Source organism: Amblyraja radiata, chromosome 11, assembly GCF_010909765.2.
Source record: "Amblyraja radiata isolate CabotCenter1 chromosome 11, sAmbRad1.1.pri, whole genome shotgun sequence".
In the NCBI taxonomy this organism is placed as follows: Eukaryota; Metazoa; Chordata; class Chondrichthyes; order Rajiformes; family Rajidae; genus Amblyraja; species Amblyraja radiata.
Genome location: NC_045966.1, coordinates 19,385,839 through 19,413,049, shown reverse-complemented (window position 1 = coordinate 19,413,049; position 27,211 = coordinate 19,385,839). Strand labels below are relative to the sequence as shown.

The 27,211-nt window shown below is 41.2% G+C and overlaps 1 protein-coding gene across 3 annotated transcripts in view; it reads right to left on the bottom strand.

The window, feature by feature from the left end:
• The window catches only part of ecscr (endothelial cell surface expressed chemotaxis and apoptosis regulator), a 35,609-nt gene extending 16,067 nt beyond the window's left edge, over positions 1–19,542 (bottom strand). For all 3 annotated transcript variants that reach the window (XR_004413443.1, XM_033029460.1, XM_033029461.1), the window contains exon 1: positions 19,407–19,542. Coding sequence is in view for 2 of the 3 variants with exons in the window: in XM_033029460.1 (XP_032885351.1) it covers positions 19,407–19,458 (52 nt within the window). In the remaining variant the exon portion in view is untranslated. The remainder of the gene's footprint in view (positions 1–19,406) is intronic.
• Positions 19,543–27,211: the final 7,669 nt, after the last annotated feature.

The following is a 27,211-nucleotide window of genomic DNA, read 5'->3' as shown; positions in this document are numbered from 1 at the left end:
AGTGTTGCCCCATAAATAATTTGGGATGATTTTGTTCGAAGGGAAAGAGGACCAGTGGTTGTGATCAAATTACTCAAATTATAAGAAGTAATTATCAACCACATTACTGCTATATCCTTCAATTTCTAACTTGTTTCTTTTATTTGAACAAATACTGCATGGATAATCAGATCCATAGCTGATACTTGAAACATTGACCAGTTACCTTACTGCCTAGAATTTGCATCTTGTATTTTGGATCTTGTTTTTTGAGCTCTATGCAAACCTAAATAAATTTTGCTCAGAGTATTAGCGATTACTCCAAGGTGAAATTGAACCATTAACAAAATCAAACCAGGTACTTGCAGTCACAATTAACATGTTTGAGTTTTTTTTATAGTGTCAGCCACATGCCTTTATCATCAAGTAACACAAGTATCAGCCTGTAACAATATGATCTGGAGCTCAAAGCACTGCATAATGACCAACATGGAAGAGGCTGAGGTGAACGCTGACCACAACGTATCAGGTTCCTGCTTTACTGGTAAGTTAAGGAACACTGCTGATTAGAAAATCTCAAAGTGCATCTTCAGAAATGACAGTGCACTCCTCAGCGCCTTTGAAAGTCCAGAGACTGTGTTAATTCATTCCTTCATTCCAGGAGGAATGAATTATTGTGAACACCTCCGCTCGGTTCGCAATAACCAACCTGATCTCACGGTGGCTCAGCACTTCAACTCACCCTCCCATTCCGAATCCGACCTTTCTGTCCTGGGCCTCCTCCATGGCTAGAGTGAGGACCACCATAAATTGGAGGAGCAGCACCTCATATTTTGCTTGGGCAGTTTGCACCCCAGAGGTACGAACATTGACTTCTCTAATTTCAGGTAGTCCTTACTTTCTCCTCCCCTTCTCAGCTCTCCCTCAGCCCTCTGGCTCCACCTCTTCCTTTCTTCCTCCTGCCCCACCCACACCCCACCCTCACATCAGTCTGAAGAAGGGTTTCGACCCGAAACTTTGCCTATTTCCTTCGCTCCATAGATGCTGCTGCACCCGCTGAGTTTCTCCAGCATTTTTGTCTACTTACATTTTTATATTCCTAATGAAGTACATTTGTGGCATGAACGCCACAGGATGCCTGCTATCTTGAAACTGCAGAGTCAGTTGACCCTTCAAGGCATTGCTCTTTGTACAGGGATAGTGCAAATCTTGAGGGTTCAATATAGGTTAAATATTTTAAAATAAATCATTTTATCTAGAAGCTGGCACATGCAACTTCAGTACAATTTCTGGCATGCTTAGGTGTGTGGATTACATCTTTTGTAGAGATATATAAATAGGTAATATTTTATGGATTTTTTTGTTTTCAGTTCAAAAACGCCTGTTAAATATTTAGCGATACCACATGGACCCTTCGGCCCACCATCCACACCGGCCATCAATCACCTGTTCACACTAGTTCTATGTAATCCCAGTTCCTCATCTACTACCTAAACACTAAGATAAACACTAAGAGGCTCATTAACCTACGGACCCACAGGTCTTTGAGATGTGGGAGGAAACCTGAGCCCCTGGAGTAAACCCACGTGGTCACAGGAAGAATGTGCAAATCCAAACTTAGACGGTAGCTGACGTCGGGATTGAACCTGGGTCTCATGGCGCTGTAATGCCCCTGTCCCACTTAGGAAACCTGAACGGAAACCTCTGGTGACCTTGCGCCCCACCCAAGGTTTCCATGAGTCGCCAGAGGTTTTGGTCACTTGCCTGGAAAGCCTCGACCGAAGTATGAGCTGCATCTACTGACTAAAGATCCTACAGGATCTTTGCTACCGACCGCACACACACACACACACACACACACACACACACACACACACACACACACACACACACACACACACACACACACACACACACACACACACACACACACAAACACACACACACACACACACACACAAACACTTTGCGAAGGTGGGGGCCAGGGACAGCGGAAGAGCACTGTCTGTGCAATGAAGAGGAAGGTAAACGGCTGCCACAGAGCACAGTAAGTCCTTTAGAGAGGAAGAGAAGGGGAAAGAAGGAGTGGGAAGGACAGAGAAGGGGAGAGAGAAGGGGGAGAGAGAAGGGAGAGAGAGAAGGGGGAGAGAGAAGGGAGAGAGAGAAGGGGGGAGAATGGGGGAGAGAAGGGGGAGAGAAGGGGGGGTGAAGGAGTGGAGACAGTTTTAAGAAGTTTAATAAAGTTAGCGGGCATTTTATCTTCCTGCGGATCTTCTAAGTCCTGAAAACCAAAGATCCTAGGATCTTTGCTGAAAACTCCAATGAGCCAATCAAAATGGCCGGTCAGTGAAGGACATTGCCTTTGACTGCCTGTAAATAAATAGCAAACCCACTCCACTGGCTTCGACCAAACGGCAACCTATTTTAGTCAAGGCCGGTTTTGATTTTGTTGAAATAATCGCAGGAACATAGAAGAAGCCTCGAACACGTGCAAACTACATTCAACCATTAGTGAGAGTGACCAAAACCTCCGGGAACCTCATGGAAACCTTGGGTGGGGCGCAAGGTCACCAGAGGTTTCCGTTCAGGTTTCCTAAGTGGGACAGGGGCATAAGGCAGCAACCTCACCATTGCACTAGGTTTGATAGGTATTAATGCAACATGTGTCTGTTGATTAGAGTACAAAGTTGATGATGCCATTGCTGAGGCCTTCCCACCGAGCCGCGGCTGCAAAACTAGGAATTCAGCCCGAGTCCTTTAAACAAGGCACCACGGCCACAATGCCACCCGGAAGGTCCCGTGGATGGCCGAACATGCCTGGAGCTCATTTGACACTGAACTGCTGTAGGCCCCGTCGGACGGCCGAAAGTGCCTGGGGGCATTGTCTATCAGTCGAATCCAACAGAGAGGCTTCGCCAAGTAGCCAAACTCGCTTGGACCAAGAGTCGGTAGGATGGTGAACAGGGGTTATGCCTCCAACTCCTTCAGATCGGCTGCAGGAGGTTGCCCGCGGGACACAAAGATGACCGGCGAGCAGAAGAGAGAGAGAGAGGGCAGTTCTCGGGCCGAGCCGGTCATGGGCGACTGATGGGATCACGAGCCGCTCCAGTAGAATTAAATTGTGGGAATCCGTACTTTGAAATTGATGAAATGGTGCCAAACATGGTGGCGCCAGCATTATATGCAAAATGATTTTCACTATGTAATGTTTAATTGCACGTGTGACAATAAATATCCATTGAATCATCATTGAATCATTGATACATGGCATTTGAGGATACATTTTCTGACCTTCTCTACATGTCAGAGGTTATTTTGTGCTTGGCATCTACGGTTTAACTCCTAGCACAGAATACCTTGGCTGTCAAGTTGCATGGAGAAGGTCTGGAGAATCTCCTGTTTCTCTGGATTATATAAATTTATCTTCCACACCATTTCCATTTAAACCTTCCATTGGAGCCTGAAGTCTCTCATTTTTAATTTAGTTTAGTTTAGAGACACAGCGCGGAAACGGGCCCTTCGCCCCAACGAGTCCGCACCGACCAGCGATCCCTGCACATTACCTTGTACCTTGTGCTCATTACACCCGAAGAGTCCACCAGGGACCATACTGGAAGTTAGGAGGGTCATGTCCAAATCACAATTAACACTATCCTACGCACACTAGGAAACCGAAGATCTCGGAGAAAGTCCACGTGGAGAACGTATAAACTCCGTACAGACAGCACTTGTAGTCGGGATCGAACCCGGATCTCTGACACTGCAAGCGCTGTAAGTCAGCAACTCTACCGTTGCGCCACCGTGCCGCCCTCGTTGTTGTGCAATTATTATATATTTTTCTATTTTGTTACGAGTTCCACAACAAATGTTACTAGATTTTAGTTTAGAGTTAAGAAATACAGCATGGAAACAGGCCCTTCAGCCCACTGAGTCCATGCCGACCAACGATCACCCATACACTAGTTCTTTGTTATCCCAGTTTCACATCCTGCACACTAGGGGCAATTTACAGAAGCCATTTAACCCACAAACCTTCATGTCTTTGGAATGTGGGAGGTATCCAGATCACCCGGAGAAATCCCATGCGGTCACAGGCAGAACATACAGGTTCCGTAGAGACAGCACCCATAGCCAGGATAGAACCAGGTTTCTGGCGCTTCAAGGCAGCAATTCTACCGCTGCACCACTGTGCCACCCTTGACGAAGCAATGATAATGAAGGGCCTAGATGGAGTGGATGTAGAGAGGATGTTCCCAGTGGTAGGAGAGTCTATAACCAGAGGGCACAGCCTCAGAATAAAATGACATACCTATCGAATGGAGACGATGGGGAATTTCTTCAGCAGGATTATGGTGAATCAGTGGAATTCATTGCCATAGATGGCGGTCGAGGCCGTCATTTGGGAATTTTAAAGCAGAGATTGATAAATTCTTGATTATTAAGGGTGTCAAAGGTTACGGGGAGAAGGCAGGAGAACGAGATTGAGAGGGAAAGATAGATCATCCATGATTGAATGGTGGAGTAGACTTGATGGATGGAATGGTCTAATTCTGCTCCTAATGTCCTATGGTCTTATACATCTCTATTGCGAAAGCTGTAGGCTGGGTTTATATGGTGAAGGTTACACACAATACTCGGCATCTGCTGATTTGTCCAGCCACTTGGATGCCCGATTAGCTCTGGCAACATGTAGCAAACATTGTAATTAACTAGCAATGTGAAGCTGACTTGCTGTTTGCATTAGAAACAATGGGATTAACATCCCATCAAAAATCACATGGCTCTTTTCCGCAGGCCACTAAACATAACCCTCACAACCTTAGACTTCAACGCTGAGAGCTGCAAAGTTATCAAGTCAATGGAAACCATTTGCAGAATTATTGTGTGATACTTGATTAATATTTACTTATCAAAAAGGATTTTGGGCAGAACATTTTGTCTTTGGAAATAACAATTGATATGAAAAGTTTCAGAACGCCACCTGAGAAAGCTGGTGAAAGCTAATTCCACAAATTAATTTAATAGGAAGCAGAATTTGGTATTTGAGGATGAGGCTCGCACAGTTTATGAATTAAAAATAGGAAGCAAACACAGTGGGTAGTTTAATTGTTTTAGATAAGTGGAGAAGATTTAGGAGGCATTAGCATAAACCATGGAAGCATGCAATTAATTTAATGCTTAGAAATGTTGACGTTGCCAATGCAAGTGGATGAGTAAAAATGTTGCGATAGTACTGGCTGCCTGCTACGACTGGAGACACATCTACCCAAAGGAATTAGACGGGTTCATTAAGCACTGCAATTATCAATGCCTAGATTTCCTTGATCGCCTGAACAATTTGAACATGAATTTTCTGAAGGTTTTTTTCTCCTCCAAAATGGGCACATTGTGCATTTCCCTCCACAACACCTCAAGGAAATTGAATGGTTTTGTACCAGAGTGAAAGCATGTGGTGGATGGGTTTGTGTAGAAATGTTTTGACCCAAAATGTCAACCATTCCCACTCTCCAGAGATGCTGCCTTACCTGCTGTTACTCCAGCTTTTTGTGTCTATCTACAGTGGTTGGCTTTGTTGGGTGAAGATGGTGGTATGTGGCCATTGAGTGAGAGTGCAAGCTTAACAAATTGATAAGCAGGATCCATATACATCTAAATCATTTCTTTAATCAGGCTTGCATTTCTGTTGGGCTTCTTTTTAATATGGATAGTCTATATTCTGTGGGAGAATGTTCCCACTATTGGCCTAACACAGAATTGTAAGAAAGTTTAGTTTAGATTATGTTCATAAGTTCTAGGAGCAGAATTAGGCCTTTCGGCCCATCAAGTTTACTTCCCCATTCAATCATGGTTGATCTATCTTTCCCTCTTAACCCCATTCTTCTGCCTTCACTCCATAACCCCTGACAATCAAGAATTTGTAAATCTCCATCTTAAAATTACTCGGACGGGCTCCAGAGCCGTCTGTGGCAATGAATTCCAGAGATTCACCACCCTCTGACTAAAGGAATGCCTCCTCGTCTCCTTTCTAAAAGCACATCCTTTTATTCTGAGGCTATGGCCTCTGGTCCTAGACTATCCCACTAGTGGAAACATCCTCTCCACATTCATTATCCAGATCTTTCATTATTCGGTAAGTTTGAATGAGGTCTCCCCTCATCCTTCTAAGTTGAGATACAGTATGGAAACAGGCCCTTCGGCCCAATCCATGCTGACTATTGAACGCACATTCACACTAGTTCTGTATTATCCCACTTTCGTATCCTACACACTGGGGTAATTTACAGAAGCCTATTAACCTACAACCCGGCACGTCTTTGGAATGTAAGAGAAAATGGGCACCTGGAGAAAACCCACGCGGTCACAAGGAAAATGTACAAACTCAACACAGCTGTCGAGGTCAGGATCAAACCCAGGTACCTGGTGCTATGAGGCAGTGGCTCTACCGCTGTGACACAGTGCCGCCCCATTTACACCGTGGAAAGAGACTAATTGGCACATTAGTGTTGTATACAAGAGCATCCACCTGGTCCCACCTGGCAGTGAAACAATCCTGTCCCAACTCCCCCACTTCTGACAGCCCACTCCCCATATTGCATTGCTGGTCTATGCTGCTGGAACATATTGAAACATTACTTGCATTCCATTTCTCCTGTCCCTTTTTAAGTAAATAATCCTAGTGACTGCCATAGGCATTTTAGGATTGAGTTATTTAAACTTGAAATGCTGAACCATCTATCTTACTGCACAGTAAATATATAATAGCACATATTGCACATACATAACATTTTTCCGCTTCACAAATGCCAAAATACAGGTATCACAGTAAACGAAGATGCGATTTTCCTAGATATCTGTCTGGAAATCATACACCATTGTTAGCGAGGGGAATGAAATGTTGTTCTCTGGTGAAGCAACACTGCTCTGAATGTTTTACAACAGTGGTGCAATCTGAGTATGCATACCAATATATTAAGGATTGTTTTCTGCCCTATTTGAATTGTCACCACTATAATTAACATTTTTCCATCTAACTACTTCTTATCTAGTGCAGGAATCAATATTTGCACATTTTAAATACAAAAGCCAAATACCCAGAGGATTCAATTTTCCCTGCTATACAATAATCGGTATTTTTCTTCATTATGTGCTTCCCTGAGGTATGAATGCAAGTTCAACACATGGCAACACAACACAACACACACAATTGCATAAATTATATTTGTTTAGTGCTGTTAATCTGTTTGAATGGCTCTGAGTGAAAAGTTTCATGATTAATGCCTTTCATTCACTGGTCCATAACTCCCGGCAGAGACTGGAGAATCAGCATTCCAGTCTTAGAGTTACAGAGTTATACATTACAGACCCTTCAGCCCAATTTGTTCATGTTGACAAAGGTGCCGACCTGAGCTAGTCTCATTTGGCCAATATGCCTCTCAACCTTTCCTATCCTAACCTGTATAAATGCCTTTTAAATGTTTTGATCTTACTTCCCTTGCATACACCCTTCACGTATGGATGATATGAGCTCCAATAAGTGGAGCAGACCAGCTGAGAGATGGTTAACATGCAATTTGATCTTTAGCATTGATTGGGTTTTTTTCAAACAAAGAAATTAACCAACACAATAACTCAAGTGGTCCTAATGTAGTCCTACAATCAACAAACTACTCCTTAACACTTAACACTAAACACTTAACCCTTAACACATATTCAATATTCAGGAGGGATAGAGAGAAAGGAAAAGGAGGTGGGGTAGCGTTGCTGATTAGAGAGGAGATTAACGCAATGGAAAGGAAGGACATTAGTTTGCAGGATGTGGAATCGGTATGGGTAGAGCTGCGAAACACTAAGGGGCAGAAAACGCTGGTGGGTGTTGTGTACAGGCCACCTAACAGTAGTAGTGAAATTGGAGATGGTATCAAACAGGAAATTAGAAATGCGTGCGACAAAGGCAAAACCGTTATAATGGGTGACTTCAATCTACATATAGATTGGGTGAATCAAATTGGCAGGGGTGCTGAGGAAGAGGATTTTTTGGAATGTATGCGGGATAGTTATCTAAATCAACATGTAGAAGAACCAACGAGAGAGCAGGCTATTTTAGACTGGGTATTGAGTAATGAGGAAGGGTTAGTTAGCAGTCTTGTTGTACGTGCCCCCTTGGGCAAGAGTGACCATAATATGGTTGAGTTCATTAGGATGGAGAGTGACATTGTTAATTCAGAAACAATGGTTCTGAACTTAAAGAAAGGTAACTTTGAGGGTATGAGACGTGAATTGGCCAAGATGGACTGGCAATTAATTCTAAAAGGGTTGACGGTGGATATGCAATGGAAGACATTTAAAGACTGCATGGATGAACTACAAAAATTGTTCATCCCAGTTTGGCAAAAGAATAAATCAGGGAAGGTAGTGCATCCGTGGATAACAAGGGAAATCAGGGATAGTATCAAAGCGAAGGATGATGCGTACAAATTAGCCAGAAAAAGCAGCATACCGGAGGACTGGGAGAAATTCAGAGACCAGCAGAGGAGGACAAAGGACTTAATTAGGAAAGGAAAAATAGATTATGAAAGAAAACTGGCAGGGAACATAAAAACTGACTGCAAAAGTTTTTATAGATATGTGAAAAGAAAGAGATTAGTTAAAACAAATGTAGGTCCCTTGCAGTCAGAAACAGGTGAGTTGATCATGGGGAACAAGGATATGGCGGACCAATTGAATAACTACTTTGGTTCCGTCTTCACTAAGTAAAACATAAATAATCTGCCGGAAATAGCAGGGGACCGCGGGTCAAAGGAGTTGGAGGAATTGAGTGAAATCCAGGTTAGCCGGGAAGTGGTGTTGGGTAAATTAAATGGATTAAAGGCCGATAAATCCCCAGGGCCAGATAGGCTGCATCCCAGAGTACTTAAGGAAGTAGCTCCAGAAATAGTGGATGCATTAGTAATAATCTTTCAAAACTCTTTAGATTCTGGAGTAGTTCCTGAGGATTGGCGGGTAGCAAACGTAACCCCACTTTTTAAGAAGGGAGGGAGAGAGAAAACGGGGAATTACAGACCAGTTAGTCTAACATCGGTAGTGGGGAAACTGCTAGAGTCAGTTATTAAAGATGGGATAGCAGCACATTTGGAAAGTGGTGAAATCATTGGACAAAGTCAGCATGGATTTACAAAAGGTAAATCATGTCTGACGAATCTTATAGAATTTTTCGAGGATGTAACTAGTAGCGTGGATAGGCGAGAACCAGTGGATGTGGTGTATCTGGACTTCCAGAAGGCTTTCGACAAGGTCCCACATAAGAGATTAGTTTACAAACTTAAAGCGCACGGCATTGGGGGTTCAGTATTGATGTGGATAGAGAACTGACTGGCAAACAGGAAGCAAAGAGTAGGAGTAAACGGGTCCTTTTCACAATGGCAGGCAGTGACTAGTGGGGTACCGCAAGGCTCAGTGCTGGGACCCCAGCTATTTACAATATATATTAATGATCTGGATGAGGGAATTGAAGGCAATATCTCCAAGTTTGCGGATGACACTAAGCTGGGGGGCAGTGTTAGCTGTGAGGGGGATGCTAGGAGACTGCAAGGTGACTTGGATAGGCTGGGTGAGTGGGCAAATGTTTGGCAGATGCAGTATAATGTGGATAAATGTGAGGTTATCCATTTTGGTGGCAAAAACAGGAAAGCAGACTATTATCTAAATGGTGGCCGACTAGGAAAAGGGGAGATGCAGCGAGACCTGGGTGTCATGGTACACCAGTCATTGAAAGTGGGCATGCAGTTGCAGCAGGCAGTGAAGAAAGCGAATGGTATGTTAGCTTTCATAGCAAAAGGATTTGAGTATAGGAGCAGGGAGGTTCTACTGCAGTTGTACAGGGTCTTGGTGAGACCACACCTGGAGTATTGCGTACAGTTTTGGTCTCCAAATCTGAGGAAGGACATTATTGCCATAGAGGGAGTGCAGAGAAGGTTCAGCAGACTGATTCCTGGGATGTCAGGACTGTCTTATGAAGAAAGACTGGATAGACTTGGTTTATACTCTCTAGAATTTAGGAGATTGAGAGGTGATCTTATAGAAACTTACAAAATTCTTAAGGGGTTGGACAGGCTAGATGCAGGAAGATTGCTCCCGATGTTGGGGAAGTCCAGGACAAGGGGTCACAGCTTAAGGATAAGGGGGAAATCCTTTAAAACCGAGATGAGAAGAACTTTTTTCACACAGAGAGTGGTGAATCTCTGGAACTCCCTGCCACAGAGGGTAGTCGAGGCCAGTTCATTGGCTATATTTAAGAGGGAGTTAGATGTGGCCCTTGTGGCTAAGGGGATCAGAGGGTATGGAGAGAAGGCAGGTACGGGATACTGAGTTGGATGATCAGCCATGATCATATTGAATGGCGGTGTAGGCTCGAAGGGCCGAATGGCCTACTCCTGCGCCTAATTTCTATGTTTCTATGTAACACTAAGAATAATATCAGAGTAGAATATACAATATTATCTCCCATTTGCTTGGGAGTTAGTTTCGTTTATTGTCACATGTACCAGGGTACAGTGAAAAGCTTTTTGTTGTGTGTTATCCAGTCAAAGAAGACAATACATGATTACAATCAAATCATCGACAATCTGCAGATAAAGGATAAAGGGTACAACATTTAGTGCAAGATAAGGTCCAATAAAGTCTGATTAAAGATAGTTCAAGGGTTTTCAATGAGGTGGATGAGAGATCAGACTGCACTCTAGCTCGTAAGGGGATGGCTCAATTGTGTGATAACAGCTGGGAAAAACTGTCTCTGAATCTGAAGGTATGTGTTTTCAAACTTATGTACCTCTTGCCTGATGGGAACGAGGAAAAGAGGGAGTGTCCGGGGTACAACTGGTCCTTAGTAACTGTTTAGTGTGTTCCATCTAAGGCCAGAGTCCAATATCTAATACCATGTAAATCAGAATTCTGTTCCATATAGATTAGCCTGAGTGAAAAGTGGTGAAGATGCCCAGTAGAACTAAGATCATTCGAAAGAACCCTCTGCACCAATGACAATTCATACCTTGAAAGAAGATGGACCCACCTGGTCACTTTAATTGAAGAACAATCTGAGCTCCAAAGTAACTCAGCTTGCCTTTGGATGGTTAAACACAGAGCAAAAAATAAAGGTGAGTTGAAATAATGTTTAAGCAGCCCATTGCTGAACTTAATTGTTAACAGTATATGGAATAGTCTTGATTCAGAAACTCTCTTGGTACAACACTAACAACCACAATGGTTCTATATTCTATGGATGAACAGAGACCCAGTTCCCTGAATTTGCTAACAAGTTTGGAGGGGATGATGGTGTTGAACGATGAGCTGTGGTCGATGAACTGTTCGTGTTCTTATTGTCCAGTGGTCTAGTGCAGGGCCGAGAGCCAGAGGATCATATCCCCCATTGATTTACTGTGGCAGTAAGCAAATTGTAGTGGATCTAGGTCCTTGCTGAGGTAGGAGTTGATGTGCGCCATAACTAATCTCTCAAAGAACTTCATCATCACAAATGTTAGAACATTACGAATTATGTCAATAGCAACCACAGCGTATTCATTCAGGTTTGTCGCCGAATCCTTGAATATCGCCCAGTTTGCCGACTCCAAGCAGTCACAGAATCATTCCTCTGCCTCCCTTGACTAGCTCTGTGCAGTCCACACTGCTGGACCTGCTCCTTTTAATTGCTGTCTATATGAAAGGAGGAGTGCAGCCAGGTGGTCCGATTTTCCAAAGTGAGGGTGAGGCATGGAGAGATGGGCATCTTTGAAGACCATGTTAGTGCAAAACGGAAGCATTCTATGTTTCATATGTTGGACTGTTGGATAAGAGGAATTGAGGGGCAGCTCTCCTGAAGAGTCAGCCTGTTGCTTTGGTGACTTTGGGCTACACTGTACCTTTGGTTAGCAATTACATGGGGGTCCTTGGAGATAAGCTTCTAAAACCATCTATCAGCGATCATCATGCTAAACAATACTGAGGATGAGAAAGTGACCAGTGACAAGGCCAGTTAAACAATGATATCAATGAGGGCACAAAGTGCTAGAGTAACTCAGCGGGCTTCTCTGGAGAACATGGATAGGTGATGTTTCAATATGCTGATCAGTCTTACCCCTCGCAGCCCTGTGTCAGTTTTAGTCAATTTCCTTTTGAATTTCTGATACACATTGGGAATTACAATCTCAATACAAATCCCTAGAGAACTCAGTTGAGTACTTCACATTTCATAAGTGAAGTAGCAATCAAAGTAAATAGAAAGCCACATTACATAGCCATAATTATAGAGCAGAAGAGCATAAAGTGTACCTGCGTCATTTTGTTCAATTCTGATGCTGAGTTGCAAAGAGCAAATAATTCAACAGGACTGATCTCTCAGAGTAAAGTAGTTTTTGTCCTACTTGAGATTATTCACATGAAAATCATGCGATTACTGGGTGCAAATACTCACCCTTGGATTTACTGGCTATGAAATTGAGGAAGAAGAAACACAATTTTTTTATGTTTCCCTGAAGTATGTCAGACTTCTAATATGTTTGAAGGTTTGGAAATCTATCCATCAAAGGTCTCTGAGATGCCAGGACAAACAAGAAACCAAGACGTATTTGCCTAGCTAGGAGGTATCTGAGGGATCAACTTAAGTTTTAGAAAAAAAAGCAAGTCTCTAATATTCTACAAAATACAATTGCTAAAGTCAATATTGCCACAAAAATCAGCAAAGAAGTAGTATATTTTACATGTGCAGGAAGGAACTGCAGATGCTGGTTTAAACCGAAGATAGACTCAAAAAGCTGGAGTAACTCAGTGGGCCAGGAGCATCTCTGGAGAGAAGGAATGGGTGACATTTCCAGTCAAGACCCTTCTTCACGTCTGAGCTTTTTGTGTACATTTTATATGGATTTTAAAAAATATACAGTGAAGACAGGTGCCGGTCTATAACACGGATATTCCATCTTGCACCGGATGTGTGGATCAACAAACTAAAATACCTAAAATCCCTAAAGAAAATTATATAATGAAGTGGAAGACGGTCGCGTCTGTTTGGATGAATAATCTAAAATAGATCAACATATCTTCCTCATCCATGAATCTGTGGGTTGCAGAAATGACAAAGAAAAAATTCATATGAAATGCCTTTACCATAGAATGGAAAATGGAAAACATTGACTCGTCTACACTGACAGAAGTAATTTCAGAGGTTCTTTATTTTAGCATGACACTCCAAGAAGGGTTAAGTGAGTGGACAAGGTGAAAATTGAGGTCGTTTTGATCAGGGAAACAAAAATATCCCAGAATATTTGTAAAGATTAATTGGCCAGAAATTATGTATAATATGCAATGGATCTTGGTTTACAGATGCATGATAAAGGGTGGTGCAGCGGTAGAGTTGCTGCCTTACAGCGCCATAGACCCAGGTTCGATTCTTACTGCGGGTGCTGTCTGTACGGATTTTGTACGTTCTCCCTGTGACCTATGTGGGTTTTCTCCGGGAACACCAGTTTCCTCCCACACTCCAAAGACGTACAAGTTTGTAGGCTTGGTATAATTGTAAATTGTTCCTAGTATGTAGAATTGTCCCTAATGTGTAGAATAGTGGAAGTGTGCGAAGATCGCTGGTCAGTGCGGACACGGTGGCTTTAAGGGCCTGTTTACTGCACTGTATCTCTAAACTAAACTAAAGTTAACAGTCTGATCTAGGAAGCAATTAGAAAGATTTTGTTTGCAGAGACTTAGGGACCAAGAGTAAAGGGCCTCGAACTTCTTTGGGATCTGTGGGAGAGTAGTAAATGGTTACACTGTAGTGGGCCAATATTTGGTTTGGCTGTAGTCCAGTTGCACACTGCATCATTATGGAGTACACAAAGGACAATAGCAGGTAAATCGGTGATTTGGCCTTGGCCTGTGTTGTGGAGAATGGTGTGGAAGGAAGTCCCAACAGTGATTGACATATGACCCCAAACAGAACAATGAAGTTCTTACTTGAGCAGTTGGAGATTAGTTCAGAAGCTCAGGGCTTGGTGTTGTCGGATCACTATCTGGTAGGCTGGGTGGCCATGATGGTTGGGTGGGATCGTGGTGATACATTGTGAACAGTCCCAAGAAGTGGAGGCGAATAAAGAAAAAAATCGAAATAAATCAAAAGTGCCCATTTGTAATAAAAAGGAACTGCAGATGCTGTTTTATACCAAAAATAGACACAAAATGCTGGAGTAACTCAGCGGGTTAGGCAGCATCTCTGGAGAATGGATATGTGATGTTTCAGGGTCAGGACCCTTCTTCATACTGATTGTACTAGGGAAGCATGGTCGACACATAAATGATTGTAGCCAAGACTTACTCCAGAGACAAAATGACTTTCATGTATTTGGTGCTGACAGCAAAATTGTGCAATGTATCTGAATTTCGAGGCCAGATGCCTTGCTGCAATTATACAGGACTTTAACCATACCCCACCTGCAGTACAGTGGGCAGTTTTGTAACTGCATACCAGTGCAAAGATATACTTACCCAGGAGGTTGTGAAATGTATATCCACTGGATAGAATGCTGCAATGAAGGTGTTGTCATTTGAAAAGCATAAAATTGACCAACGCTCAGCAGATTTACAGTGATGTTTGACAAACAATGTCTTGAAAGTGATTTACACGTTAGAGGCTTTTTCCTATGGCAGGAAAGTCTAAACCTGGGGTCAGAATCTCAAACTGACTGTCATTATTTGGGCTGAGACAGAGGGAAATATAGTTGCACATAATGTTATAAATCTCTGGAATGATCCACCCTAGAGGGCTGTTGGTGTTCAATCATTGAATTTATTAAAGTCTAAGATCAATAGATGTTTGGTCTCATCAATAAATATTGGATTTGGGTGGGAGAATGGATGAGCTAGAGATCAGCCGAGATCTTATTAAAAAGCACAACTTGCTGAATTGGCTTTTTTCGTGTTTCTATTTCTTAAAGACGCAGAAGAAGCCAGTCAGCCCATCGGCTCAATGCAGACCTTAAAGAAGCAATTCCACGCATCTCATTCCCCCCTTATTTCCCTGTAACCCTGCAATTCACTCTCTCTCCCACATGCCCATTATCTCTCTTGATTTTGTTTGCCCCATCAAAGGGTAATTTACAATAGCCAATGAACCCACCAGTGCATCGTTAGAATGTGGGAGGAAACCAGAGCAGTCAGAGGAAACAAATGTGGTCAGGGAGAAAATGTGCAGACTCCATATGGACAACATCAGATATCAGGCTCTAACCCAGGTCCCTGAAGCAATGAGGAAGTGCAGCCAACCGATGGACAAGAGAAAACACTAGAGTGATTGGAGTAAAAACTTGAAAAGGAAAGATAGTCAAGGTCATTAGACATGCATCATCTGTCCCAACACATGCTCCTGAAGGCAATGAACTAGGACTGGACATCTCCAGCTGCTTCAGGGATCAGAAGTAGGATGTTTCCTATAATTGCATCATGTTAAATTCCACTCGCAGATTCTCGTCCAACAAAGCAGCCCATGCCTGTTTGAAGTAAGACATTCAAGCACAAGCAAAAACATGGGAAGTAACATTCAGACAAATCGTTAAGTTTAAGAAAGAACTGCAGATGCTGGAAAAATCAAAGGTAGAAAAAATTCTGGAGAAACTCAGCGGGTGAGGCAGCATCTATGGAGAGAAGGAATAGTCGACGTTTCGGGTCGAGACCCTCCCTCAGACTGGGGGGGGGGGGCGGGAAAAAGAATGGAAGAGACAGAGACAGTAGGCTTGTGGGAGAGCTGGGAAGGGGAGGGGAAGGAGGGAGAAAGCAAGGACTAAGGAGGATTCACAGAGGGGGAGTAGTGAGAGAGGATGTTGCTAAACTGTCTTCGGAGAGAAGAGAACTTCTTCAAAGTAGACATACCTTGAGGAGATTTCGCAGTAGACGAAATGTTTAAGAAAGAACTGCAGATGCTGGAAAAATCGAAGGTAGACAAAAATGCTGGAGAATCTCAGCGGGTGAGGCAGCATCTCCACACATTGAGTGGTCGGTCAATGGCCATTAGCAACAAAACTGAATCTAACAACCCACCTTTAGTATTTACTGTCATCACCATCGAACGGCGAGTCCCGTAACACCAACAATTTGGGAATGATCATTGACCAGAAATTTAACTGGAGCAGTCAGATAAACATTATGGCAACAGAAGCAAGTTAGAGGATAAGTATTATGATTCCTTAAAACCTTTCACCATCTAGTAGGTACAGAAGTATGATGGAATACTTAGCACAACTGACAGGATTAGGCATGCCTTTGTCCAAAGTTTAGCGATTAAGCAGTTTTATTCTTATTATTGTTTCTTTATAATAGTTCTATACAATGAAAATTATCATGAAAATCAAATAAGAAACTACAAATGCTGCAAATCTGAAATAAAAACAGAATTAATATCATGGTTTTTATTGATATCATGGTTTTAAGTAAATTGGTTTCACTTTAAGAGCTGCCTAGTCTTTTTGAGTGTTTCTGCCAGTCTCTAATTTCATGGCAGAATTGCTAGACCATTTTAGAAGATAATTAAGAGTAACCTGTATTGGGCTGGGTCTGTTGCCAAGAGACTATACACAATAAAGATGACAGATCGACACAAAAAGCTGGAGTAACTCAGCAGGACAGGCAGCATCTCTAGAGAGTAGGAATGGGTGACGATTTGGGTCGACACTCCTTCAGACTGAGAGTCACGAGAGAGGGAAATTAGAGGTGTAGGGGAGAAGGGAAGAAAAGGCAAACATTTTACAAGAAATAGAAGTGCACAAGAAAATTACCAACACTATTTATGATAAATTATCCTTTCTTGTGTACTCCTTATCATTCTCCACCATCTATCCTTTATCGTCCAATTGGTTGGCATTTCAATTGCAGTTGTTTTTTTATGCATTGTGGCCTCATCCACCTATGATTTTTACTCCTCTACCAGCCTCACCCCTGCAATATTCCTTAAATCTGTCTCTGTGAGTTTCTTGTGTGGTCACACTCCACTTGCACCATCAGCGTTTGTTTTGCTTTGAGTCCAAGTAAAATGAGGCCATTCGGCCCATCAAGTCTACTTTGTCATTCAATCATGGATGATCTATCTCTCTTTCCTAACTCCATTCTCCTGCCTTCTCCCCATAACCTCTGACACCCGTACTAATCAACAATCTATCTATCTCTGCCTTAAATATATCCAGTGACTTTGCCTCCACAGCCTTCTATGGCCAAGAATTCCATAGTTTCACCACCCTCTGACTAAAGAAATACTTCCTCATCTATTTCCTAAAAGAACATCCTTTAATTCTGAGGCTATGATCTCTAGTCCTAGACTCTCCCACTAGTGGAAACATCCTCTCCACACCCACTCTATCCAAGCCTTTCACTATTCTGTACGTCTCATTCTTCAAACTCTGGCGAATATAGGCCTAGTGCCGTCAAACGCTCATCATATGTTAACCTACTCATTCCTGGGATCATTCTTGTAAACCTCCTTTGGACCCACTCCAGATCCAGCACATCCTTCATCAGAGATGCTGCCCAAAATTGTTCACAATATTTCAAATGCAGCCTGTCCAGCGCCTTAAAGAGGACATCCCTGTTTTTGTATACAAGCCCTCTCGAAATAAATGCTAACAATGTGTTTGCTTTCTTTACTACTGATTCGACTTGCAGATTAACATTTTGGGAATCCTGCACCAGCATTCCCAAGTCACTTTACACTTCTAATTTCTGGATTCTCTCCCCATTTAGAAAATAATCTACGCCTTTATTCCTACTACTAAAATGCATGACTCCGCACTTTGTTGCACTATATTCCATCTGCCACTTCTCTGCCGACTCTCCCAACCCATCCAAGACTTTCTGTAGAGCCCCTACTTTCTCCACATTATGTGCCCCTCCACCTATTTTCGTATCATCTGCAAAATTGGCCACAAAGTCTTCAATCGGTTCATCCAAATCATTAATATACAATGTGAGGAGCAGTGGCCCCAGCACCAACCCCTGTGGAACTCCGCTAGTCACTGACAGCCAACCAGAAAAAGCCCCCTTTACTGTCACTCTTTTATTTCTGCCATCCAGCCAACCTGATATCCATACTATTATCTGCCTTTTGATACCATGGGCTCTCATCTTCCTTAGCAGCCTCCCATGTGTTACCTTATCAAAGGCTTTCTGAAAATCTAGATTTACATCATCTACTGACTCTCCTTTGTCCTGCTATTTCCTTCTTCAAAGAATTCCAGCAAATTTGTCAGGCACGGCCTCCCCTTTACAAAGCCCTGCTGACTTCGGCCTATTTTATCGTGAACTTCTAAGTACTCCGTACCCTCATCCTTTATAACGGACTCTAAAATCTCACCGACCATCAAAGTCAGACTAACCAGCCTATAGTTCCCACTATTCTGCTTTGCTCCCTCTTGTGCAGCGGGGTAATATTGGTATTTTCCAATCATCTGGAACCACTCCTGACTCTAGTGATTCATTAAATATCACTATCTGTGTCTTCACAAACTCTAAAGCCACCTCTTTCAGACTCCTATGATGCAGTCCATCTGGTCCAGGTAACATCCACCTTCAGACCTTTCAGCTTCCCAAACTACTTCTCCCTAGTAATAGCCATTCCACTAACTTCCAGCCCCTGACTATCTTGAATTTCAAGCACGTTGCTAGTGTCTTCCACTGTGAAGATGGAAATTTTTTTTATTCAACTCCTCTGCCATTTCTTTATTCCCATTATCATTTCTCCTATTTCATTTTCTAGCGGACCTTACTCTTTATTATTGTCAGGATTATTTGGTGCATGTTACTACTTATGTTATTCACCTCTTACCACAATGGCTACAAACTCACAATTGTTAAAATAAAGAGCTGAAGTAAACATTAGAACTTTGCCCATTCAACTGTAAGAGCATTCACTACAACTGATTTGTTATATATACAAAACTTGATATATACAAAAATATGTCATCCAGAAAGTGCAAAAACATTACAGTTATGAGTATTTTCCTGTATTACAAATACGTTTTACAATCACCAAGCAAAATAGTAATGATTTCTTATTCTCATATATTATGAATAAATAGAATTGTCCAAATCATACTCAAAGAAAACATTTTGAAATGATAAACTTAAAACTTATTTTTCTTTCCCTTGTGGTGCAAGAAATGTAGAAAGTGTTACAAACATATTATCATTTGTGGAGAAAGATAATAGTGGCGGAGAGGGATAAACATTACATTTTTGGTGAATATATAATCGAGCTGCATTATGTGTAACTTTTGAATAGCACTGAAGCTGGAAATAATTAAAAGTGGTTGATATGAAAACTAACTTAAAGAACAAGTAGAATTTTCTTTTTACTAATAAGGCTGACATTAAATAATAACCTGATGAGGCTATAAATAAACCATTCCTACCTTTCAAATATAAGCTGAAAAACAGAAAAACAATGACTTTGAAACTTTTCATTTCTTTTTCGTGCTTTAATGCAGAAAGCTATACGTAAATGTACTTCCCCAAGTCCAGGTTGGATTGCAAGTGGAAAATGTGTAAATGTATGGCTCTGCACGGTTTATTTCTGGTGTTTCCTTTGAAAGAATAGGAGGAAGTTGAATGAAATCACATGAGAATTAACGCCACAGACTATTTGCTTATCTAATACCATGTTCTGATTCACAGGGTGTGGGAATCTTGCATCTAAAAGTTCACAATGATTTGGCACCATTTGCATTTCAGTTGAATGCCAACTCCAGAAATACTCTTTAATAATAGATCTGTTTACTAACGTTCCAAATTTTTCAGACTAGAATTTCAACTCTTTTATTTTAAATCTATTCTGAAATACAATATACAATATAACTACAGTAAAGAGTTCTCAAATCATTCTAATCCTTTTTGAAAAGTAAATTATAAAATGCAATTTTTCTTTCTTATCTTCCTTCGGATCCAACTTCCTTTACATTGCTTCTCTTGGTGAAAATACTTTATTTCAAAATACTTTCTGATGTTTCTTTCCTTATTCTCTTAAATTGTTCTGGTTGTTGTCTTCATTTTGTCTACAAATTTCTGTTTTTCAGTCCACTGTGCTCAGATCAAAGAAAAAGTTACACTCTTAATTGTCCGAGACTACATCACACAATAGAAGTTTAATGAAAATTTGTATTGTGTGTTTAATAAATCCACGATACAATTCCAATATACTTTGAAGACTGGCAATTAAACATGAGCCCTCTACAAGGTCTTTGAATCACATAACATGCATTGCTCGCTGGCATAAATATATTGACGTTATCCAACAGGGAGGGTTTGAATGTTATGTACCTAGTGAATTCAATTAAAAATTGTGAATTTACTGTTCATTTTAGTGCCTGTAGCCATAATAGGGAAACAGTGAGTGTTCAGAACAATTGATCCCATAAAGCTAGAGCTTCTGGCTATGAAAAATAAACAATAGAATGACTCAAAGAAAAGCTTCCATCATCATGAGAGCGATCAAAATTGCAGACAGTTTAAGGGAGCAGAGACACAGGAAGGAAGGAAGGAATGAGCACATTAAAATAACAAAGAAAATCTTGAAAAAAAATGGTAAACTATATTAATGATTGCACAATTCCTTCTGCTGTTAGTTTTAAAGGGGTTGAGATAATGAAGCACACAGGTTTCACAAATATCATTACTTTGAGGTCCTATTATCTAGCTAGAATTCCAAAGCCATTTTGGAGCATACCCACAAGAAACATCATTGAACATAGAAACATAGAAAATAGGTGCAGGAGTAGGCCATTCGGCCATTTGAGCCTGCACCGCCATTTGATATGATCATTGCTGATCATCCAACTCAGTATCCCATCCCTGCCTTCTCTCCATACCCCCTGATCCCTTTAGCCACAAGGGCCACATCTAACTCCCTCTTAAATATAGCCAATGAACTGGCCTCAACTACCTTCTGTGGCAGAGAATTCCACAGATTCACCACTCTCTGTGTAAAAAATGATTTCCTCATCTCGGTCCTAAAAATCTTCCCTCTTATCCTTAAACTGTGACCCCTAGTTCTGGACTTCCCCAACATCGGGAATAATCTTCCTGCATTTAGCCTGTCCAACCCCTTAAGAATTTTGTAAATTTCTATAAGATCCCCCCTCAGTCTTCTGAATTCCAACGTGTTCCAACGAAAATCTGACATGAGACCAAATTAATGTATGTTTAATTTTGAATGTGATGTTCAGGGGGTAATAATACAAGAAGTAAGGACATAAACTAATCTTTGGTCTCTGTGACTCTAATCTTTTACCCCCCCCCATAATATTCACTGGAACTGATAGGAAGATGGAGAAACCTTTGCATTAGAAATAAGCAGGCCATTGCTCCATCGTTAAGTAAGATCAAGGCTGATATTACTTTGGCCTTAACTCTGTCTTCCTGCTTATTTCCCATAACCTATGAGGTCTAAAACAGTCTAACTCTGCATGTGGCAAGTCCAGAACAACAGAACATAACATTAAAACTATGGGCAGGTCATTCCATAACATGAAGAATGGTAGAAGCATGGAAACATCTCCCACAGAAAGCAACGGTCACAGCTCAATTAATGTACTTAAACATTTTAAATCAATAGAATTTTGCTTTCTGGTGGTATTCAGGTACATGGACATAAGAACAACATCCTATCCATGAATACAAGAACATTCACAGGAGGAGAGGTTTCTCCTGGATTTATTTGGAGAATCAGAAAAAATCAAAACAAATTTAAAAATTAAAATTTTTCAGTATGAAAAGATGAACCTCCATAAAATAAAATAAAGCATTCGGGAAAGAAATGTAGTAGGCACTGGAAATGGAAAGGGTGAATGCACAAACCATTTTCCCTGCAAGCCACAACAGTGACTGGAACAGCTACTCCAGATCAGTAGAAGACTTGGTTAATTTAGGCTGCTATGCACAAAAAAATAATAACCAGAAGAAAAATGGTCATTAGATGCTAAGGTTTGTCCCTTATTGAAAAAAGCTAAATTAATGCAGATGGAACAATACAATTCAATCAGTAGTTCAATGTCCCTATCAACAAGCAGCAAATTATATCTTTCTATTGGGGAAATGCAGCTGGTTCGAACACACAGACTATGAGAAAATCTGACATGAGACCAAATTAATGTATGTTTAATTTTTAATGAGAATTGTGCGTTGAACTGGGCACATCAGCCTGTGGGGCTGATTTCATGTTGATGTTCTTACTAAACTGCCAATTTCAGGGCTGTACATTTTTTTCAGGATTTGGCATCAATTCTGGCTCAAGGTTTAACAGTAGATTTAAATGGCAAATATAATTTACCCATTTAATTGGAACAGAGAAACTTTGCCAAGTTTTACTGCAGCAAATTTCCTGAGACCGAACATGTTCCTACATCTGCTCCCTTGCTTTTATTCCAAGTCTTCTAACACATGGACTGCCAACACTGCATCAGGAAAGCAAAGTGTCCTGTAATATTCTCCACCCACTTTAATTCTTCATCCATAAAATATTTCAGCTAGCAATTTTCTTGCCAAACGGGATGCAAAGCCCCTCAACACGGCAGTCGTTGCTGTGCATAACTTCCTATCTCCTACTGAAACGGAGAGCTCAACAAAAGTCCAATTTGGTCCAAAAGCTTGTTATAAATAGTAAACTGAGCCAATCTTGAGAAATCATGCCAGTTCAGCTGTGAGTGATTTTTTTTTAGCTCAGTGATTTAAAGAATAATGTAAATATATTCTGTATGAGACATTATAACTAGAAATATTGTTAAAGCTGCATGTTAAGATTACAAAAGTATTTACGTTTACCTGTAACATGAATTTCTAATTGAGCATTGCAACAGCAGCATGCAGCCATGAAATACAGAATAGTTCAAGTTCAAGTGAGTTTATTGTCATGTGTCCCTGTATAGGACAATGAAATTCTTGCTTTGCTTAAGTGGTGGTGGTGCTTCGTGAACAACAGTCATTCAGGTAGTCACAAATTGCTGGAGTAACTCAGCGGGTCCGGCAGCATCCCTGGAGAGAAAGAATGGGTGACGTTTCTTCAGACCTGAAGAAGGGTCTCGGCCCGAAACGTCACCCATTCCTTCTCTCCAGAGTTGCTGCCTGGACCGCTGAGTTACTCCAGCATTTTGTGTTGATCTTCCATTTAATCCAGCATCCGCAGTTCCTTCCAACACACAACAGTAATCCAGGTGTCAAGAACCTTGTTTGAGTGGATGGAGAAGACGAAGAATTACTCTTTGTGCAGTTACTGAGTGTCAAAGGGTGCAAATAGGGAATGTCTATGTAGAAATATCTTAAGGCACTACCTACTGTGCAAAAAAAAATGCAGACTATGCCATAATTCAGGTAAAGAATCTGGCAATAGCATTCATTCACTTCATGGTATTCAAGAAATTCTGCTTCAAAGCCAATATTAATAAAGCACAATACTCTTTAACATGACAGGTCACCTTTCCAAAAACTTCCTGTGACTGAGTGAATATCGCACTGCAATTATTGAAAAAATGATGCTCTCAGCTAGTTAGGGGTTTGGACACCCAGTATTATACACTGAGGTCAAATCACCATTTCAGCAAAGCCAGGTCATTTGGTCACAACTGCGTGCACACTAGGACTTTAAAGGCAGTTCGTCACAGTGGGTATGTGCCTCAATGCACGATTGAATTGCATCCCGAGGGTTAATATACAAGGTTCGCCAGTGAGTGGATTATGGTTTGATCTAGGACAGGGAATGAACTCCCAATATGGACTACATTGTGGAGGCCTTCCGTGAACGCTGGCCACTGCAGGAAGTCAAATGTATTATTGATAAAAATGTTAATATTTTAATTTGATAACTCTCTTTGTAAAATGCCAATATAGGCATTCTTTGATCGTGTTACTACTTTGTATTTTTGTTTGTTCTGAATAAAAGCATTTTGTATGGGGGAAAAAAAAAATATATATATATACGGACTACATATGGACATGGTTTATAAATGAAAACTATTGACAGCAATATACTCAATTCCTATTATTAGTTAAAGAATTGATATTAGACAATCTAACACCCACAGTGAAGATTATTACTAATAATGTTAATTGTTTATTAAGGGCGGTATGGTTGCACAGCGGTAGAGTTGCTACCTTACAGTGCCAGAGACCCAGGTTTGATCCTGACTACGGGTGCTTGTCTGTATGGAGTTTGTACATTCTTCCAGTGACCTGTGTGGGTGTTCTCCAGGATCTCCATTTTTTTTACCACACTCCAAAGGTACAGAATAGTGAAAGGCTTGGATACAGTGGATGTGGAGAGGATGTTTCCACTCATGGGAGAGTCTAGGACTAGAGGTCATCGCCTCAGAATTAAAGGACATTATTTTAGGAAGGAGTTGATGAGAAATCTATTTAGTCAGAGGGTGGTGAATCTGTGGAATTCTTTGCCACAGAAGGCTGTGGAGGCCAAGTTAGTGGAGATGGATATGTTCTTGATTAGTACAAGTGTCAGAGGTTATGGGAAGAAGGCAGAATGGGGTTAGGAGGGAGAGATAGATCAGCCATGATTGAATGGCAGAGTAGACATGATGGGCCGAATTGCCTAATTCTACTCCTATCACATGACCTTACGTACAGGTTGCAGGTTAATTGACCTGGTATAACTGTAAATTGTCCCTAGTGTGTGTAGGATAGTGTTAATATGCGGGGATCGCTGGTCAGCGCGGACGAAAGGCCGAAAGACCCATTTCCGCGCTGTATCTCTAAACTAAACTAAACTAAAGTTAACATTAATTAACTAATTGATTCAACTAAATCTTCACAAAGGCTTGCAGCCCACGATCGATTGGTGAGAACTCTCCTATAGGAATGATATACAATGACAATTTAAGGGGGATTTTTGTTGGCTAGTGCAAAGATCGTGAGTTGAAAGTTTTTTTCTGTTCAAAATTAAGATATTTAAAATTAGTTCAACAATTAATAGTTAACATATAAATCACATGGTAAGATTATTGATATGAATAACAAATTAACTCTTCCTATTTGTAGACGGTTCAAAAGAAGAAAAATGAAGCAGAAAAATATTTGAACTAGCCCTGGAATGCAATTTCATATAGGAAATTGATGTGAAGGCCATTTCTCATGCAAAAATGCATTGTTAAATTGATATGGATGTGTCCACACGCTGATAATTTGATGCTTACTAATCTGAATATGAACACCTAATAAAACATAATTTCCATAATTATGTATTATAATTAATGTGATATTGTCCAGGGTGGCTATATCCATTAAGAGCCCCTGAAATTTATTTAAAAAGAAAAAAAATTTGAATCAGCACAGAAATTTCAATCCACATTTGCCTTACAGGAAAAGATGTAATTTCCTGCCAGACAACCATTGTAACACCACGCTGTCTGAAACAATGTACCACCAAACTAAATAAACTAATTACTTATTTTATGTTAATCAATTTCCTGTCTAAGTCCATTATGACATCAATGTTCAGACCTTGTAAACCAATGAACAAGGAAATCAATGTCACTTTACACAAAGCACATTATAGACCATCACTTCAAGCTGACCTCGAGAAATATTTCAAGGCAGCACAAAGAACTATTCACTTTATCTGTGCCCTCTTCATACACTCTTCACTAATCTACTTTGCTTCGTACTCAGCATTAGCAATGAAGCTGGTCCTTGCACACGATTATGGAGAGTAAGGATTATGAAGAAAGGAAAACAAACTAGCAGAATTATTTAAAGGGGCCCAGTGATCTATTGTGAAACATTTTGTTGATTGATTCAATTAAGATGCATAGGTGTATTTAATGTAAAAAATAGGAAAACATGTTGTCAAAATCTCTATCACTGTACCCTATTTTGGTGCAAGTGGTTTAATTCTCCATATAATCATTGCCAATGAAATAAATCAACGGCAGATTCCAAGCACTGACTTTTACAGGTTTAGTTTAGAGGTAAAGTGCAGAAACAGGCTGATCCGATCAGCAATCCCGTACACAAGCACTATCCTACACACTGGGGAAAGTTTACAATCTTACCAAGCCAATTAACCTACAAACTAGTACGTCTTTGGAGCTTGGGAGAAACCTGAGCTCCCGGAGAAAAGCCATGCAGGTCACGGGCAGGGAGGATTTACGTATAAGCGTCACAAGCTTAAGTTTAGGGCCTCGAGATCTAGGAGGGCCTCGGCAGAGCCGGATTTACCTATAGGCTTCATAGGCTGAAGCCCAGGGCCTCAAAATCTAAGGGGCCTCCGGCCAAGGTGTTTTTTTCCTAGAGTAAAAAAAATCCAGAGAAAAAAATTGGAGAGCTATCAGCGTTTCCACTTTGACGGAAATTACCCGAAATTCTGGTTTGCGGCCCGCTGGAAGTTTTGGGGGATAAAATTACAACCATCCGCGCCTGCGCAGTTGGGGGAAGCCGGTGACGCAGTAGCGACGCAAAATGACGCGGTCTCTCCGCGCATGCGCAGTGGACCCAGGTGGGTTCAGATCTCCATTTGTATTCCACACAATCACCTCGATGCCTCGTGTTTACCAAAGATCCTATGTGTCTACTCCAGATAAGTAGTAGAATATTGCGTTGCGGGAGTGCCCGTTTCTCCGGGACGGGGGGGGGGGGGCTGCGGGTCTGCGGCGTGTAGTTGGAGCCTCGCTGCATGGGAGGGAGAGGGGGGGATGTGAGAGGGGGAAATGGGGGGGTTGAGACAGAGGGGAGGGGAGAGGGAGGGGAGGGAGAGAGTGAGAGGGGGGAAGAGAGAGGGGAAGGGGGAGGGAGGAGAGAGAGATGGGGAGGGAGAGGTGGAGGGAGGGGGAGAGGGAAAGAGGGATTATCTTTAATGAGATTGCAAAATTAATGTAGGTTTAGAGCAATTATATGTTCTCCTCCATATGAATAATATCAAACAATTGAAACTGCTTTCTTTTCCTTGATAACAATACTGAAAAATATGTATTCCATAGTTTGCGACTTTCATTTTGCATATAATTTTAATGTGCACACACTAACACAGTCGAACAGTAACAGGCAATCAAATCAACACACAAAACATTTTCTGAAAAAAAGTTTTATTTACTGCAAAAACATACAGTACTTTATTTGCAGTACAGCTTGATTATTAAAACAAGGACAGCTTCAATTCTTGATTTTAAAAAAATGTATACAACAATGACCCCAATCATCCCATTCCAACCACATTACTCTT